This window comes from Eucyclogobius newberryi, unplaced genomic scaffold (genome assembly GCF_026437365.1).
Source record: "Eucyclogobius newberryi isolate DKJ021-1_F unplaced genomic scaffold, fEucNew1.0.hap1 SCAF_13, whole genome shotgun sequence".
In the NCBI taxonomy this organism is placed as follows: Eukaryota; Metazoa; Chordata; class Actinopteri; order Gobiiformes; family Gobiidae; genus Eucyclogobius; species Eucyclogobius newberryi.
Window position 1 is genome coordinate 26603943 of NW_027315757.1, and position 19800 is coordinate 26623742.

A 19800-nucleotide genomic window follows, 5' to 3' on the forward strand; every position below is an offset into this window, starting at 1 on the left:
ATTAGCAAAAGCAAAGCAAAAAGTAAACAAAAGCACCATGGAACAATTCAAAAAGCTGCTACGTCAGAATACTTTTGATTGAGCGCTAAATTTATTTTTAGCATCTTAAAATCTCCATTAGTTTAACACTACTAACAAAACAATAACTGAGATGTGACAACAAAATCCCGAGCTCTATTAAATTTGTTATTTTTCTTTTGGGGTTGTCTTGGTGATTTGTTAATCTGGAATGTATGGCTCCCACACACAGGCTCTTGGCCACTCATTGACAAAGACACAGGGAGTTTGAGAAGACGAGGGTCAGAGGAGGAGGAGGCTGTGGACGTCTAATGGGCAGGAGCAGAGGGAGGATGGTGAGTTATGAGCCCTGTGACCACTGAGCCGAGCAATTTCAGGTTCACTTATCAAAGCTGAGTGTAGTGTGTGTTACAGTCAACTCAAAATGGACGTGTCAAAAGACAAAATAATATGCCCACGCGCTTAAAAGGTGACACCGCACAATGTATTGAGGATACGGCAACATTACATTCAAAGAACATCACTGTCAGTTACTGAACAAACTTAGAGGAAACTTAGTATTACACAAATCACATTCACAGAAATTCACTGTAAAAATGTAGATCAAAGTTAAACATAACATCAGTGAAAAGGTCACAAGCTTTAGCCACTCACTGATGCCTAAATGAGACATTATTTTGCTATTCCTATTTTACTCTGCACCACATTGTCTGCTGAACGTGGTCCAACAAAGGTGCTGTTTTTAAGACCTACGCGGTGACACATAAATATCATGCTGCAGATTAAATAGTTGATTATTACAGTAGGTACAAAATATTTAGCTAACAACATCTTATTGAGATGTTCAAGAAGTTAACTACAACAAATAATTATAACACAGTGATACTCACATTTACATTTTGTGCACGTCATGATGTGCCTAGTGTCCTATGTTTTTAGGATTTAAGATCCATTGATTCGGCTCGATGCGTCTTTAAGACTCATTTAATGAGAAAGGGAATGTAACAACCCTGTTTCCACATAAGGCATTTTAAATTACCCTGTTTGAATATTTTTTCACTTTTTTGGCACATACCTCTCTAAATGCCACACATTAAAAGCTAGATAAATTATCTCGTGATGGGTAATTTAATTGTCATTAATGCAGTACTTCAGTGGGCAGGCCAGCACAATATCCTGAGTGAGCTCAGGCAACATATACACACAAACCTGAGAGCAAAACTGTACACTAGTCCATACAGTCCTGAATAACCTGCAGTCCTTTACACTCAATAGTAACACACCTGCTTCCAATATTTTACGCACTGTTCATTTGATTTACCCTTCAGTGTGGAGCCTCTTTACTAGTAATGAAGAGTTATTAGTTAGTTTTGCAATCTACGATGGGTCTATTGTCTCATTTCCGCACAGCACAATACTATAACCAAACTGAGGTCTTTACAAGTTTATATTTCCAGCATATGATCTATAGGAAAGACAATTGAAGACTGCAAGAGTCTAATGCATGGGTATATTGTGACCATGCAACTTATTGGATACTCTGTTAAACGCAAAGAAATGTCTGTGTTGTTTTTTATGGAGAGTTCCCGAAGCAGTGGCAAAATGGTCAGACTCCCGATAGCTGCATCTCTGAGGGGGAAAGTGGACTTTGTTTGAGAGCAGTGAGTTTATAAGGGTCAGGAGGTGAAGTAGGAGTTCTGCATGGAGTAGAGGCGGTCGATGGGGTTTCCCACGCGGCCCGCCAGGAGCCCACCATCTGCCGCTAGGAGGCAGTCTCCAAGGTGACCGAGGCTCCCGTCACTGTCGAGGTCATGGAACACCGTCTCAGAGTCTGAGGTGAGGAAGAAACAGTTTTACATTTAGCAGAACTCTTGATCTGACGCACACAGTAAAGAATTTGATTTGTGTAAGTTTGCAAAAGGTTAGGTGAACGCAGAATAGCCTCAATATTTCCCAGCTCTGACAATCTGCTGAATATCTCTATATTTCTATTTTCTCCATTTCATACTTACTATTGTCCTTTCCAATACAGCCCATGAGCCCATAAAACCCTAAAAAAAGATGATATGTATTTGTGTTACAACGTCGTAGTTCAAGATTCAGCATCAAGGACACGTTTTTGTAAATATTCAAAGATCTTTCACAAAGAGGTCATTATTTTAAGCATTTTTAATTGTGTTTATTATACTATGATCTACTGTGGTTTCGTGGCTGATGGTATACATTATTGTGGGGGGGAAATGTTTAGGAGCAGTGCAGTCCTGTGCAGCTTGGATCATCTTAGCTGGAGGATTTGACCTGTTTTGCATGATTTGGGTTGATGGGGAAAGCCAGAGTGCCCAGAGGAAACCCTCGCAGAAACGGGCAGGAAAATGCTAACTTAGGAGTGGAACCTGGGCTCTTCTTGCTACATTTATTCAGTACATTTTTTATACCACAACCAATAGTTATCGCTCAACACATAATGTAGATCCTTTATTTTTGTGACATGCTGATCCTCTAAAAACATTCACTCTCTCTTACCATAAGGATGAAGTTGCTCGCTGCCCAGCTGAGGGGGTGTAAGGTGTCGAAAGGACTCCCCTCCGTAGATATCCAGCGCAAGTAGCTGCTGACGTGGCAAGGACGGATATCCAAGGATACCGTCCATTCCATGGGTACTAGAGCCGTCTTTGTTGAGACAAGAATCCCCCTCAGTCAAACTAAATTAAACAGTATTTTCTTTTACCTCAGTGTGACATTTGAAATTCTTACCCTCGCTGTCGTCGTTGCTCTGACGCCCCCCTCGGCTCGGCCCTCTCCGGCTCCCACCCAGCTGCTCCTGCTCCTGCTGCTGCTGCTGTTGTTGCTGCTGTCTGCGGGCTATTTTCTTCATCTAAGCCACACAAGCGACCACATAGCTAGTTATGATGAGCTATACCCCCGTGTATCTTAATTGGATTCTGTTGGTTGAGGCAGTGAAGACTGACCTTAGCTCTTTGGTTTTGGAACCACACTTGAACCACACGCACCGTCAGCCCGGTCTCCGCTGCGAGTGTCTCTCTCACCTGCAGGTACACACAGTTACTACTAAAAACAAGCAGGCAAAGGTTAATGTCACTGCCAGATATCAGCCTAATAGGTAACAAACTAGTTAAAAGTGTTAATTATTCAGCACTACCCCAGCCCGTGCCCCAGCATACGTGACCTGTTGCTGGTTCACCTTTTCTTTTCATGTTTGAAGTTCTGACCTTCCCAAATGTGTTGTAGTGGTCAGTGTACATTTTCCTTGGTTTCTGCTTAAAAGACACCGGCTTTGTTTATCTAGTGTGCACCACTCCCTGCCGAACATATGAATCATCATCAGCTGTATGTAATTCTTTAAAGACAATATTGTGGGACTGAAGTGCATGTGTGAATGTAGGGCTGGGTGAGCTAATCGTGATCTAATTCCTGTGACGATCTGTTAGTTTGGTCAAATCGCCATATCGTTATTCACAACCTTTCGTTTTGAATGCAGCTTTGTTTGTAAGACACTTTTCCTACCTACAACACCCATTGACACCTCAATAACATTCTCAGTGAGTGACTGGCAGATATAACCAATTACATTGAACTGTGAACTTTCAGAAGAAGCAGATGACTTTAGTTACTCGTTTAAAGGCATAATTCAATCTATTTTAGTAAAGCCCAAAATCACAACAGCAGTTGACTGGCAGGCCTTTCCAAAAAAAAAAAAAATAAATCAACCGAAAGTTAGAAAATCAAACAATTAAACAGTCATTAGTTAATAATAGAGAAGACGATTAACCAAAGTTCACAGGAATTAAGCAAATCAATAATTGTCCCAGAGCATCCCCTTGTCCTTGGACCCTCCTTGGCAAGAAAAAAAAACTCCCATTTGTGTTGAAATCGAATTAGTGATCTGGCTCCAAGGAAATTGTAATATTATTTTTTGGCATATCCCCACCACTATGTGAATGCTTGCTGAGCGTTCCGGCATTTTGTACCCGGCAATTTTCCGGGAACTATGCGCAAAGGGGGCTTAAGTAAGAACAACATATCCACCTTGCGGCAGGGCTTAGCGGACACTTCAAACGACGCCTTGAAAGCTCGGCGCTGCTGTGTGGTCAGGATGGTGCGAGGCCTTTTGGATCGCTTGTGTTCCTTGCCCTCGTCTCCCCCTTTTCCTCCACCAGATCCTCCTCCTCCGTCCTCATCCTCGCTCTTCACTGATCAAGGTCAACAGAAAAACAATGAGCTCTTATGAGACACAGGGGTTTCCACAGAGATTATAGAAAACATTGAGCGAGGACTTAAAGCTGGGCAAAGAAGGAGTGAAATGTCAGGTCACCAGGGTTTAGGGCTGACCAATGCCGAGATCACTCCTGTGCACGGATTTGGTTCAGTGCTCTGTGCAAAGTTCTCAACGGTTCTTAGTCAGCGGAAAATGTTGACACAAGTTCAGTTCACCTTTTGAATAAAAAAATAAAAAAGATTGACCTTATATATGAATACATGAATTAGAGATATCATTACATTTCTTTACATTTAATTTCTTGACTATTTTAGTGTTCTATTTGAATAAAAACTGGCTACAAACCAACTCATTATGTGTGTTATGAAGATGTAGTTACTGTATGAATATAGACTATTTCTGTTATTATTATTTTACACCAGTTAGAAATTGTTATTTATTTAATTCATAAAGCATAAAAGAGAAAAAAACGTCATAAAATAACAGAAAAGTTTGAAAAGGTGCGGAGCAAAGAGCAATTATGTTATCTGCTCCTTTTTGCAATAAGTTTTTGGGAAATTGTGCATTAGTTTGTTTTGATCTGATCACAGTCACATCTACATAAGATAAGCAATGTGGAAATTACAAGTACAAAGTGTTGTGTCTAGCAACGGTTTATTGATCAATTATTTCATTCTTGGACTTAATTACACTTCGTCTCTGCTCTATCCATCTTTTAAATATGCACCGTCTCTTGTTTTACCTGATTCAGTCGGCGTGGGACTTATAGCGGCCAGCATCTCCCTCTCCTTCTCGTAGTCCATGCGGCACAGCAGCTGTCCCTCCTTGAGCACGAACTCGTCGCCCCTCTGCAGCCGCCGTTCACACTCGCAGCAGCTGAAGCACCCCAAGTGGTACACCTGTCCCAGCACCCGCATGATGAGCTCCGAGCGCCCGATCACCTGCAGGCACGCGCTGCACTTCCTCACAAACAACCTGGGGGTGACCACACACACTCAATATCAGGGATGAAAAAATAGATAAATACTAATCAGTACTTAAACTAGTATCAAATCTACATACTCGATTGAATAAGTATTGAGAAGAATTATAAATAGGACAGAATTTGACCTTCTCAACTAGTTTCAGAATAGTAGACCTAGTTGAAGTCCACGTGATAATATTAAAGAAACCTTTAAAATAACATTAAATTGTGTGTTTTTTGAAATGGTACAGAGATTTTTCCATTAGTACCAAAATAGAATTTGAGTTTGAGATTGTAGTATTTAAACATTATAGAGGGTACTGTTTAATTTGAAGTATTTTGTAGTATTTTTGAGTCTATTTAAAATCTCTGGCCAAAAGAACCCAAACATTGCATACAAGAAAACAAAAGAAATACAGTAATGAATAGGAATAACTAGACTTTGCATTTGTATAATATTACAATATAATTATTTTTCAGTACATTTTGAAATTATTATACAGATGGAAAGAATAATAATGTTTAAAAAATGAGCTGGGACTGCTAACAAACCTTCCGTAGCACTGTCTATAAAATCACATTTGCACCTTTGAATGCAAACTTTAAACATGAATAATTAAATATATATCAATATTTAAACACAAAAACTCTAGACTTTGTGACGAGTGCGCTGTGATCAAAGCTTTGATACATTTTCTCTCTGCTCTCCTTGTCACATAAAGATTAGCATAGTCTCTTAATTAAAGGTCATATGAACATTACCCAATGCACAAAGCAACAATTTGAACATCTGCTAAGAGGAATTACAATAGATGACGTTCAAGTTTCTATTCTTTCCTCTCACAATAGGGGGCAGTAGTTAGTTAGCTCTGGATATTGCAGCTTTCTCCTGCATCTGATACCTTTCAGTCTCATTAGGCCAATCTTTCTATACATTTAAATTACAAATGTAATCTTTAAATGCTCTCTAGTGTTACTTAAAAAACAATAATAATACATTTTTCAAAACAATGAATATATTCCTGTAACCTCTCTTCCCTTCATATCTTTAAGGATGCGTTAAGAGTTGAAGAATCAAAAGAAAAAAGAGGATATTGCCAAGGAATGCAAAATTGGAATATAGTATACTGTCTATATTTTAATTTTTTTTTAAAGGCTGCAAAAAGAGCTGATTGAAGATAAAAAATAAACTGAAATGTGAATTTTGAAACGTGAAACATTCCCAAAGAAGGTTTATAAAGTGATATTTCTGTACTTGTGTGTTTAGTTTTACTGTCCATTTACGCTTAAACCTGAGCCTACATTTCTATATAGCTCTGGATTTATATATATATGATATACATTTTAGTTAATTATGCCCATCCATAGATCCCTCATCAAAATTGGGACTGAAATTGGACTAGACCAGACTAACCAGGACTAGAAGAGCACCAAACCACATCTACATCATGTCTAAACCGGAACTCAAGCCCAGACCAAACCAGCAAAAATGTGAACTCACCCAAAATGTCCTTTTCGGATTGGTTTTATTCTCCGCCACTAAATTCCTCTCAAATCCTGGTTCCTGCTCTTAGTGTTACCCCCTCCCAACACACGGCCAATTCTGCCAGAATTCCCAGTTTCCCTCTTGCCCTCCCAGCCTGCCTCCCCAGTTCACTGAAACTAATAAAGGCAGGATTAATTAGATTGTTGTTTAAACAGTGCGATGGCCAGACAGACGCTGTAAACTCATAACCAGGGATTGGGGATAGCATGGGGTTAATCTCTCCTCTCTCACTTATGCACACTAAAACACACATGCTCACGGATATTTGCAAACACCCACCCACAGAGTCGTAGTACACCTAGTCTGATGTTACCTGTGTAGCCCTCCAACAACAAACAGCAAGTACAAAAATAATCTATTCTTCAAAAGCAGTTCATCCTTATTTTTTAGCCTTTTTTGCATATGCAGGAGCAGAGGAAATGGCAATGGGAGGACATTGGATTAACTCTAGTGTTGAAGCTCCCTCACCGAGTGCTAGGAAGGTGGAGCTGCCCAAATTTGGAGTGTAAAAAGGAGCCAGGTCTGCACATAAGAGCCTCTAATCTGTGATTCTGTCCCAAACGCAGCTGTTACAGCTAATCTTTCTCAATCCATCTGCCAAACGCTGCTTAAATTCCCCAAATGACAGTGTCGCTAAGTTAAGATCACAGCACAAAAGTCGCTATAAGCAGCCATTCATATATTGACGAATGATACTGTGCTACATTGCCTTGAAGTGCACTCATCATATCAGAAAAGTCCCTTCGTCAATCAAAGCACTTTCAATGAGTGGAAAACAAAGATTTGTTATTTGATGTATCACAGATGAATATGAATGGAAATGCAGTTTAAAAAGATTAGGCCACAGAGAGAATGGTGTTAAATACAACTCACACATTTGATTTAAAGATTAAAACATGTAACTAAATTCTAATCATACAAGTACATCAGTTTTGTATAATACATTTCAAAGGTAAACTTAAAGAGGAAAAAATTACGTTGTTGTTTTTTTTTTTAATTTTAACAGGAGATTATTGCTGTATGATTTTATTGTTATTGGTTAGGTTTTTCCCATAATGATAATATAATAAATTAGCATAAATACTGTTTGTTTGTAATCATGTCATTAAATGACAAAAATTGTAAGAAATAAAATATTTTTTTAAAATAACAAATGATTAACATGAGTTGTTAATGTTCATTGTTACATTTGCAATATATATATATATATATATATATATATATATATATACAATGGCTGAGTACATTGTCAAATTAATCTGCCTTTCCCTTAAATATAAACAAGGAGCAACAGAGTCATCCAGCAGTGCTTGACATAAGACTGATGATGTGAGTGGTTAAGTTCAATAGTCTCTAATCGTGGTGTACACAGCACGGCAGGAATTTACTCAACGTAGCAAATGAAGGCAACTCGGGGCAACTAGCACAGAGGGAGGTCTGTAAGTAGATCAGTCTAATCCCTCTAATAGAAGTATCATTCACACTGGTCTTTACCACGGTACCACTGCCATTCAACGAAAAAGACTGCCTCCCACAAGTGATTTCACACCCAATATCAACTGAGCAGGGTGTGTTTAACATTAAAATACAGATATATATTTCATTTATACATTATTTTGTCATCAAAAAGAGCCTACAAGTGATTTAAACCCAATAATTAAATGTTAATTAAATTCCGGCTCTACAGACCAGTATGTTTAGAAATTAGATTGACTTCCGTCCGGGAGTCAAAACGTCTTGGGTTTAAAACATTTTCATACTACTTGACTACCTTTGAAACCATTGGTACAGTCAATTAGATTTTTAATCATAGAATACATAGGGAAATTGTATTATTTGTCATTCAAACCACTGATTTTAAGAAGCATACTTCAGATCCATAAATACCCAACCAGAAAAATAATTGTAATTTTTCTCAGTATTGTTATAACAGCTGTTTATCTCATCAAATTTGTATGATCGCAATTGTAATGTTAAAAACAAAACATTTAGCCGTGAACAAGAAGAACGCTCTTTCTGTCCAAGAAAACCTGTAAATTACAGTGGCTTTTAAACCTTCCAAGTTCACTTTCAGCAGTAAATAAATTATTGTATCAGCAATGATTTCAATTATGGGTTAGAATTTATTTGATGATAAAGGCGTATATGTGTAGTTATTCAGTACAATATGATTATTACATATGTATCAAAGCTTCATTACTGCTTAATAGCTGTGAATTACTCTGTTTTAAATGTCAGTAATTATCTCTATAAACTAGGAGAGAAGGGGATTGAGAAGAGCCATGAGAACTTGTGAACTTGTGCCTGTGGATTTGGAGGGGTTAGGGGGCACACAATTACAAGCGCTCTGATTATAAGCTCAAATGTGTGTAGTCGAGAATGCACGGATGTACTTTGTGTATGATGCTCGTGTTGGGTGTAAAGTATCACCGCTTTTCTTCGCCTTTTTATCGTAGATTGGAGTCATACAAACAATAACTGGATCTTGATTATCTCCTAAGATGTGTCATGTGGATTTGTTTTGCTGCGAGCTTCGACAAGCACAACATTGCCTGGACCGCAATACAACCGTTGCATAAATATGTATGCATCTCAGAGTGATTACATTTGTTATGCTCGTTCATAATTGATAAACATTTATACAGAAGCTGCTCTGATCACTGAGAGGTTTTCCTCCTGTTGCACTGCTAGAATTCTGCATGAACACATCAAGGTCAGATGGTCTTAAATTAGATGAATTAGCAATACTGTTTACATATATGGTTTGGATAAGTAATTTTCTTCTCTTATTCAGCTGGCAGATTCACAATGAAAAAGTAATTACAGAATAAGGACTTTCACAGAGAAGAATAGCAATATTCATCTGAGAAAAGCAATGCAAGAAAGTTTTGTTCTAATAAAATATGTGTCTAATTTCAAAGTAATACAGTTGATAGTAGCCTCTTTCCAGCTGCACAGTCCACTTTTCTTTCACAGTTTGTTTTAAAAGCAGATTCCCGAGTCTTCACTAACACATCTTCAGTGCACTGCCTGTATGAACTGTGTGTTGTTTTTGCTGAGAAGCTTTAGTCCGAAAAAACAAACTGGCTGCAGAGTTAATATTGCTCTAAACAGACCCTATATGAGCGTATAGTTTGTACATAAATGGTGAGATTTTGTGCCATTGCAGAATCTGTGCATCTGACAAAATAGTGAGGAAGTGAGCAAAAGAATGACTAAAATGTGAATTCCTCCAGTGATCCAGAATGACCAAACCCTGTCAGGTGTATGTTAGAAATTAAAGTGCATTCAAGATATTTTTGATTAATTCCAAAAAGCTAATGATATGCATCACATTTTAAGCTATTTTGTGCTAAGTATCAGTTTCTTAGATATATTTGTGCAGTCTGCATGTGCGCGTGAGCACACACTTTTAGGCGGATATTGCATTGTGAAGCAAAATGGCTCAGAGCCAGGGTTCAGTAATCACATCATCTCCTTTTATTAAATCTCCCTGCACTGCTTCTGTGTTATTAAAATCTCCCAGCATTCCCCACGATACTTGCAACCCCTGCCGCCACTCACTCACACTCACACATTGGATATATATATATTTATATAGTACAGGGGCTGTATACAGTCACATGTAAACACTGATATGCACAGTTTGTGTACACATAGATAAGGTGTCTCATACAAACATCAATAACTTACTGGCAGATGCTGTCTGTCATTTGTGCTTCAGATCCACCCATGCATCAATAAACTAATAAAATAAAAGGTCTTCTTGCTCGGTGCATACCCTAAGAAACTTGCAAAGCTTTGCAATCGAGTAATAAGCAGCAATAAGCACTGAAGTGTCAATAAGCAACAATAAGCACTGAAGTGTGCAGTGAATATTTCTGTTCTGACCCTGCAGCCAGTCTCACAGTTATACAGTTACACACCATGCATCAGTAATAACACACTTTAGATTCTGTACCTGTCCAAAATAACAAAAATGCTGTTCAAAATGTATGGCTCTTGTAATGTGGCTGTCAATGCACTATACACCTGATACTAAGAATAAATGCTATGTTTGAGGCAATGGCGGTGTGTGCGCGGTACTTGGTATGTGTGTGTTAGTTTAGATAAAACAGTTAATCCCCAGGCCACCAGAACGCAATATCCTGTCTGTGCGTTTCTCATTTCCTGTCTGTCTCTGGCGGAGCGGGGCGCAGAGGGGAGGGGCCAGTGGGGGACAGCGGGACCCGTTGCCCCAGAAACAGCAGATACAGGCGGTCGATTTGAGGAAAAGTCGCGGCCGATCTCACTATCTCTCCCTCTTCGTCGCGACCCCCTTTTCTCTCCCACTTTTTCTTTCTGCTTTTATTATCTCAGATTTAATAAAGCCGGGGCGAGCAGCTTGTTCTGCCATGAAACATTTATTAGCTGTCTGTTATAAAATTGTTGTGGGGGTGGCAAGATGATGGGGTCTCATCTCACATTATGCAAATACAGTGGCAACCGATGCCCCCCCTCTTCAACACGAACCTACCCCCGTTCTTATAAAAGTCACATCTCCAGCTACTTTATCCTCTTCTCGACGTTCTCTGTCCATCACTCAGATCTCTCATCGATCTCCTGTCATTTCTATCACAAACACGATTATTCTATGGCGTTCGGTCAAATACAATATTCCCAGTCTGCTTCAGTATCAGACAAGTCGCGCCATCACCAGTGCAGCTACAGGTTTCCAGAGACTCCAGACAAGTGTTGGCCAATTTATTTTGCGAAGTTTAGCAGCTTTGGATGAAACTAGTCCATGCATCAGTGGCTCTATACACTGGTACATTTACATAGCCGGTAAAACTAGAATAATCAGATATCAAATAAATAGATCTGACTTTTGGTGTTTATTCACATGTACAAGAGAAAATCTGATCAGCAAAAACACCTGGTGACGTGTAAGTTAATCAATGGATTTCGAGCGACTGTTGTATTTGGAAGACAATGATTTCCATATTTAACTTTCAGTCTTTTGCCACATCAATTTGGCGATGTTTTTTTTTCGCATCATTTTCTTTGTCAAAACAATCAGAAAGTAATCCGATTACTCACATCAGATGAAAGTCTCGTTTAACCGATCTAATAACAACTCCAGAAATCAGATTATGAACATATTTTGGTGTGCATGTAAACATAGCCAATGTGTAATATTTATTCACATCCAGTTTTGTGGAGAAGCGATCGCGCTCACTGTAAGAATGCATATTTTTCCAAGGATTTTTTTCAGCTATAACACACCAGTACTTGACAAATAGCTAAAAATATATATTTGATACCATATTGTGGCAAAGCTATAACACATCCATGGAGACAAGCAGGTGGCGGTCCCCCTTACAAGATGAGTTACATAGTGTACCTTTAATATCTGTTTATTTACCTAGAATTGAACCTAAAACCACGGATTGTGTCTGCATAACCGTCAAATTTATCTCATAGAAATGCAACAAATGCTGTAGCCAAACTGTCCTCGAAAACAAACCGAAAGCGTGGGCATCTCTTACACCTCTTTTACTTGCTCTATAGTGTCGAGTGCAAATGATGTGTCTCTGCCTTGACTATGCTTCTTGCCTGTTACACTCAAACACGTGTTCTCCTTTTAAACGGCTGTTACATAATTCTTCTTAATAGTATTTCCCAGTAGCTCTTTTGTCAAATCCGTCATCACAAGACCGCAGCGGGGGACTGGATAATTAGCACTGCACCCAATCAGTCTCCGGATCCTCGCGCCTTCAAGAGACACGGGGAGGCACTGTGGGCACGAGGGGGGTGCGATTAAGAGAAAACAAGGGATAAAGAGAGAGATAAACTGTTTGGTGTCATCACTGCTATCAATCTCAACAAGAAGGAAATGAGGTTTAGAATAGAGAAATATTATTACAAAGCAGACAGTGATAAACGAGCCACTGGATCGAGGGACGGAGTGGAGGGAAGAGAGGGGGACCAGAAATATTATACTACCTATAGTTTTAAGAAATGCCGCGATAATATTGTGGAGTATGTGTGTGATTTAAATTTTGTTTTGTACCTTTCCTTGTACAACCCTCCTCGTGTATCCAGGTTTTGACACTAGAGCACAAATTGGCATGTGTCCCCAATGGTTGCATGTGTTGAATCCTGAAAATAAATAAAATTCAAGGTACTACTTGAATTACTGTCTGAAAAACGTGAAAAATATTGACTTCATTTTAATTGGCTTGCAGCGCTTCACTGCGATGAGTTTATAGGTGCTTTTTACAGCTTTCAGAGGCCAGAGAAGAGTTTACTGACACGGTAAAGCTAGCAAACGTTAGCATGCAAAAAGCACACCTCCAACTTCGCAGGATTACAACGCTCTGTAATTAGATGCAGACAGCACACGTTGGTCTCATTTTCACCCTAAGAGCTGCTTTTGCAATATATCTGTACCGGGGCAAAACAGATTTTACTTTAAGGACAAAAATGTGGGTACAGCTCCTTTACATTTTATCTTGCAATACATTTTAATAACACAATTTGGATACTGGGAGTATTATCACTGTCAAATGAAAAATCGTTTTAAATCAAAATCATAGTTGAAGTAGTAATTCAAAGTCAGCAAAATGGCATTGATGTAATTCTTTTGCTTTGGACTTGAACATAGGGTATACTGGGCTGAAGGTACTATGGACTAGCGAAATATTTGCAAGACCAGACTATAATAAATAAGCTACTGGCTGAAAGGACAGTGGTTGAAACGGGGAAAATGAAAAGTGGAAAATGAAGGGTGATCCGAATAACATGGTTTTACGTTTTGCAGACAGTCCAGAAATAATTTGAAATGTGAGAATGTTTTTTTTTTCCCAGGCTAACAGTGTTTTTATTACTAATAGTTAACAGTGGGAGACTGTCTGTATGTACTTATGATCTACCTTCTGAAAAGGAGTTTAGGGCATGATGCAGTTCTGGTGTCCTTCACCCCAGATTCAGCTCCCAAAGCCGAGGTTTATCCCCCTGTGACCTGCGCAATCTGTGTGCTGAAGCTCTCCTTATGGGACTTACACAGAGGGATGGGGCTCCTCTGCTGCCCGCTCTGCTCGGCTCACCAGGGTTGACAGGGGAAGTGGCTTTAGACTGCCGGGTTCAGGGCTTGACATTAACTTCTTTTTGCTCACAGACTGCTGCCGATGTGGCATGTACAAGCCACGGAGAACTTCCACTCGCCACACATTTCCAAACATAAATCTAGTGTTTGTTTTTATGTTTTGATGTTGGTTTTATGGCAACACTCACTCAGATTAAGTTCAAATACATTAAAGCAGTGGTTCTCAAACTGTGGTACATGTACTATTAGTGGTGCGCGAGCTTGTTCTGGTGGTACGCAGACACCTCTTTTCTCAATTCTAGTCTTTACCTTAGCTAGAGTAAATTTTATCCACCTGTTTCTTCTGCTTTTGGTTTGTCCTTTTATTCTGTATCAATGGTGTAGACTTAGTTTAGACTTGCTTTACATATTTTCTTTGGTGGTACTTGGTGGAAAAAACTCCAGAAACATCGCATTAAATCAACAGGGAAAGTAAAATATGCTTGCTACAATAGAATATGTTTTATTGGTGTCATCGCCGCTGACCTTACATTGATTTTGCATATATTTTACACTGTTTACTGCCTTTCTTGAAACATGAAGTGTATCCTGGCTTGGGTCCGGCACCAAAACTGTGGATTTGATACATTTTACAATACAACAAAAATTACATTATCACTAAATTCCAGTTAAACTTTTGTATTTACAAACAAGGTAGAGCAAATTTATAAAGTTCTTATTTTCAGAGTTTGCTCATGGCAGTAACTGGCAGGAATGAACGCAACTGGCAGTTCCTATGCCAGCACGTTGTATCATTGTTTTGTTCATTCAAATTTATAATACACTTTTAATTAGTTTGTGCAATGAATTTAAAATGGATAGTGAAAGCTTAATCTGCTAATATCCAGATTATTTGCTTTCAAAACATCCTTCTCAATTTGTACACAATTTTTCATTAAGTGCTATCCATGCGATCCCAGGCGAGAACAGTGTGCGCATCTTATTTTTTTGCGTATTGTAATAAAGCGTTTGTCTTGAACATCTGGTGTATAATTGAACGCACTTCCAGAAAATGTCTCGAGGTTTCCAAACAAAAATAAGTCCTTGATGTACTTTAGTTGAATGTCTAATCCCTCATTTCCATAACAGATTGAGACCAGGAGACAGCCATATTGCCATATCTTACGTTTTTATATTTCAAAATACTTGATATGTTTTAAATGCCTTACCTCTTTTTTATATCATCCTAAAAACAAAAAATAAGAGCCTGTCACAGTGACTTTTTAGCAAGTTCAATTTATTCATTTATGCTAATGTGGCCTAAACTGTTGCCTCGGGCTCACATATATATGAAAAGGGGGATGGGTCAGATTTGAATCAAAGGTTTTTTTTTATTATTATTTTTTTAATATGAAACAGCAAAGAAAAAGCAGGGATCTATGCTATCAATAAGTAAGGATTTTATTAGGCTAGGTGTATAGAGATGTGGATAGAAGAGGGATGAACAACTACTATTACACCTTTTGAGCATTATATATAGATTCTCTCGTAACCTTTTACAACGATACTTTAATTTCAATTTGAAATTCAATATTTACGATATTTCCATTTCTATATTCTAAATTTGAGATCAAGTTTTATAACTCTACTGGTTAGTCTAGTGGTAGAGTGGTTAGCGGTGGAACTCATTGCTCTTCTATTGTTAGCATGATTGAATGGAGTGAATTGTTGAGTGTGTGTGTGTGCGTGCGTGTGTGTGTGTGTGTGTGTGTGTGTGTGTGTGTGTGTGTGTGTGTGGGTGTGGGTGTGGGTGTGTGTGTGGGTGTGGGGGTGGGGGTGGGGGTGGGGGTGGGGGTGGGTGTGGGTGTGAGTGTGGGTGTCTGGGTTTCCACATGGGAAAGACTGCTCACCTTATATACCATATATTGTCAAGATATTAACTCATTACTTATCAAAATATCAACTCAATACATGTTTGTAATATACATTGCAAAGATCAACTTTGTTTTATTTGTAAATTTGACTGTAAATGTTGGTGTTCCTGTCTCCACAACACATGGCCGAATAATGGTTATCATAAGTTTTCCAAATTCCTTCACATACATTGAACATGTTACAGTCTGCACACCTGCTGGAGATGGAGGAGCCGAGAGGGGCCGGCGGAAAACAAGGAGACATTGTTGCTGCTCCGCTGAAGGTCACCAGTGCTGCTCTGTGCCAACACTGGCACTGACTCTGACAACAAGCCAGTCTTCCATGTATGTAAACTGGGATTGGTTATAACCTTTTATTGTAGTGCTCCTTTTATACTATATGCATTTTATATTTTCTGTCAATCACTAAAATGAGGTTACTACGTGCACTGTTTGGTTTGGTTCCCACTCATATTTTTGCATAAACGTCACAATCTGTCCATGGCCAACGCTGCCTCTCCTCCAGATGTCAGTACAGTGGGAGAGCCGAAGCCGCTGGAAGCCGTCTAACACTTTTCAAAACATTGATAACAAGCTCCACACTGCTGCCACACCTCCAACCAATGCAAAAGCCTACAGGTCCTAACATTCATTTACATTAAAATATAAGACATTGTTAAACAAAGCCAAGATGAGTTCTAATGTAACAACACTAAATGTAGTGATGCAGTACATTGTTTTTTGAACACATTTATCTATTTTATACTTCTGCATCAACATTAGATAAAGCAGCCAAATTGATTAAACTTTACCACTAGGAAATAGACCTCAATTATAAATAATGTGCATTTACCAGGTTGAATCACAAATTTGTGTTGAAAGAAATGGATATGTCGCTTGTATTTTTTATTATAATAAAACAGATCGATCAGCATAGAAAGTCATAGTGTGCACTGCTTCACTGCAACACTGTTTGCTGTTTATGTTTGTTGTTAATGTAATTGTAGTTGTTGAGATGAGAGACAGTCCTTACTTCTCATAGTCGTGTTTGCAGTACAGGAGACGGTCTCTGCAGTAACAGGTGCCGCTGAGAGCGCTCAGACACACGGCACATTTGACGCACGTCTCGTGCCAAGAGCGTTCGTTTACGCGCAGCAAGAAACGATCGGCGATGGGCGACTCGCACCCCGCACACAGCTCTCCCCCTCCTCTGAACTCTGGACCTGCGCGAGCAACACAAAAGTTTTACATTTTATGACCTTTTTTTTTGTATATATCTTTTTTAAAGTATTTTTTTTAAGGAAAGTGTTTAAAGACAAACACAGTTTATTGCAAGTGGCACGTCAATACCTTTAGTCAGTGACTCTTTTAATTCAATTATGTTTTCCCCCTCACCATTCCACGCAAATCCATCCCAAAAATAGCAAAAGGTGTGTCAAAAGGTAAAGATTCCTCTAAAATCTATTTAAATAAATAAATATATAGGCAATGTGTTATGTAGATTTTGGATTAACCCTAAGACTAATTAATGTAGTGTGAAGTAGTGTAATATGAATGAAGTAGCGTAATATTACAATATCTTATTATTTCTTAATTATTATGCAGATTGTAAGAAATGACCTTGTATGTGTCGTATAAAGCTAAATGGCAGAAGAATGTCCATGTGGTGTGCGGCCTCGCGCCGCGCGTTGACTCACCAAAAGGCGTGGAGGACGGAGGCTGCTGCAGACAGGACTGTTGGCTTTCCTCTGTTTTCATCCCTTCTCTGCGGCCTTCAGTGTGATCGCTACAACAAACAACTGTTTTTATTTCAATTCAGCCAAAACGTCTTGAATAAATATTTAGGCGAAGAAAGAAACTGGCCACATTCACGCTCACACAAACCATAAATTATTGGCTACAAACAGGCCTATAATGGCTATGAATAAAAAAATAAACCACACACATAAAAATGTAATTTCAGGTACCTAAACGAATAAATAAGCCTACAAATAACTGTCCAAATTAACATGTTACAATTTTGAACAACCAATAATAGGCATTTAAGGCCCAAAAGCCAATGTTGTGCATGGGATTTTGGTTAATAAACTAATATTATTATTTTTTTTATTTCAGGGAACAATAACACAATAGAGAGCAGCGTGAAGGGGTCCAGCAAATAATAGGCCTACTGCTAATAACCAACCAATTTTGAAATTACTTCCGGTGAAAATGGCTTTCTTCGGAGCCTAGGCCTGTATCTGAATAATAATTACCCAAAAATAGTCTAAATAGAAATAGGCCTACTAAATGCCAAACCCGGTTTGTTAGAAGTGAAGACTATCTGATATGATTCTGAAACACAAATGTAACTGGATTATTAGGTTAATTAAAATTGTGTCAAAATAGGCTTTTTGGGACGAGTTATCTTTTGGTAAATTGCTGAATTAAAATAATAACTTCAAGGTTGACTAATAGAAAGCACAACGTATATTAGAGAATAAATAGGTTAATCGATGTAAAATAATGAAATATGTAAATGTGTTTTAATCTGATTTTGGCGTTTTCCCTAATTGATGCCTGAATACATTACTGCCAATTCTCGTGTAATTGATCGATAATTATGGAGACCTGAAGCGTGACACTGCGCTAAATATGACTGCTGTCAATCTGATGATTATTATTTTTGTATAAACATTTTTATTGATTATTAAATTAATTAAATTAACATTTAATAAACGTATTTGGTAAAGCACAAAACCATCAAAAATGCGTTACGTTTGAAAAAAATGTTTTATATGGGGAATTGTTCACAGTTTGAATGTCATTGATTCCAGTGGCCACGTGTTTATGTGTGCAACAGCTGACTGTTTTAAATAGACAGATTGTGAGTAGACAAAAATTAAGAAAAGGCGTGAAAAAACAACTTGTAATTAAAGTCATTCTTAAATTCCCACTTGCAGTTAAAAACTCCTTTCACCTCACAGGGTACTGAGATATCAATGTAAAAGTACAGAATGTATATATTTTTGTTGCAAAAACCTTTCATATCCTACCTTGACGTGAAACACACTCCTGCAGAGGTTTCCGTGGGCAGCATGAAAACTGGAGACAACTTTGATCCAGGAAAGACTCTAATTATTGTGCAGTTTGTGCCTCACAGCCCAAAGTGCATAATTCATACGCGCAAAAGTCCAAACGGCATGATGACCCAAAAATATTGTCGGTCTATTGTCTACTCTGGATTTCCTCTGCTGTAGCCTTGTGCGCGCTCTCACTTGTTTTGTGCGTAAAGAGGGGCACGGAGGGAGGGAGCGGGAGATGCACGGGCAAGGAGAGAGAGAGAGAGAGAGAGAGAGAGAGAGAGAGAGAGGATGAGGTGTGGAAGATGAGAGGAAGATGAGCAAGGATGAAGCGCATTGGCATTGCACATGGATGTTTTGGTGCGTTTTGTGTGCGTAAGGTTCAAGCATTGACTTCAAAGGGCAACGGGACTTGACCAAGACAGTGGGAATCAAGCCAGGTCAAAAACAGTAAAAAACTGAATATTACACTTTTGTTCTCCCTAAAGTTGCATGGCATGTGCTATTTTTGCTTGATATTAAATTGAACAAAGAAGAAGCAGATAAGAGCCTCATTAGACTATTTAAAGGCCAAAACATCAACTGAATATGATCATGTTTGATTATTCAAAATTAAAATCAGACAGAATTATTGGAAAGAAGAGAGTGAATGAGACCAGAGTGTGGTTTTACAATGCAGAGATCTTAAATCTGTAGTAATAAATGCTTAATAATTTCATGGGGTCTCACTTACAATTCAGGTTTGGGGTAGAGCTCCCTCTTGTGGAAAGGCCATAACACTACAGATATTTTCTAAGTCAATATGAAATTCATACTTAAATCCTGTCAATGTCAATAGTCATGTTGCAGACACTCTCTACATTATTAATTGACAATATTTATTTACACAATGGAACAATATATTTGACACTTCACTTTGATAGTGAAACCTGTAGGAAAATACTTCAAATACCTGCACTCCTTTGTTACTTTTACTTCCAGACACAAGTGAAGA

General features: G+C 38.5%; 1 protein-coding gene across 1 annotated transcript; it reads right to left on the reverse strand.

Moving 5' to 3' along the window:
• Positions 1 to 475: 475 nt before the first annotated feature.
• On the reverse strand, positions 476 to 19006 carry lmx1al (LIM homeobox transcription factor 1, alpha-like). The gene is made up of 9 exons (XM_072443098.1): positions 18780 to 19006; positions 17442 to 17530; positions 16778 to 16967; positions 4998 to 5230; positions 4066 to 4229; positions 2988 to 3065; positions 2773 to 2893; positions 2542 to 2688; positions 476 to 1849 (listed from the first exon to the last, which is right to left on the reverse strand). Exons 1-9 carry the CDS (start codon positions 18821 to 18823, stop codon positions 1695 to 1697), a joined length of 1221 nt encoding a protein of 406 aa, XP_072299199.1. The 5' UTR covers positions 18824 to 19006; the 3' UTR covers positions 476 to 1694.
• Between the last annotated feature and the right edge of the window lie 794 nt (positions 19007 to 19800).

Bases quoted from the DNA above. Each gene is read 5' to 3' on its own strand.
- lmx1al (XM_072443098.1), bottom strand. From the start codon at position 18,823: ATGCTGCCCACGGAAACCTCTGCAGGAGTGTGTTTCACGTCAAG. The intron at 5,231-16,777 runs GTAAGGACTGTC...GGTCACCCCCAG, and splicing joins TGCAAACACGACTATGAGAA to GTTGTTTGTGAGGAAGTGCA. The intron at 3,066-4,065 runs GTGGATATGTTG...GTGTACCTGCAG, and splicing joins CCGCTAAGCCCTGCCGCAAG to GTGAGAGAGACACTCGCAGC.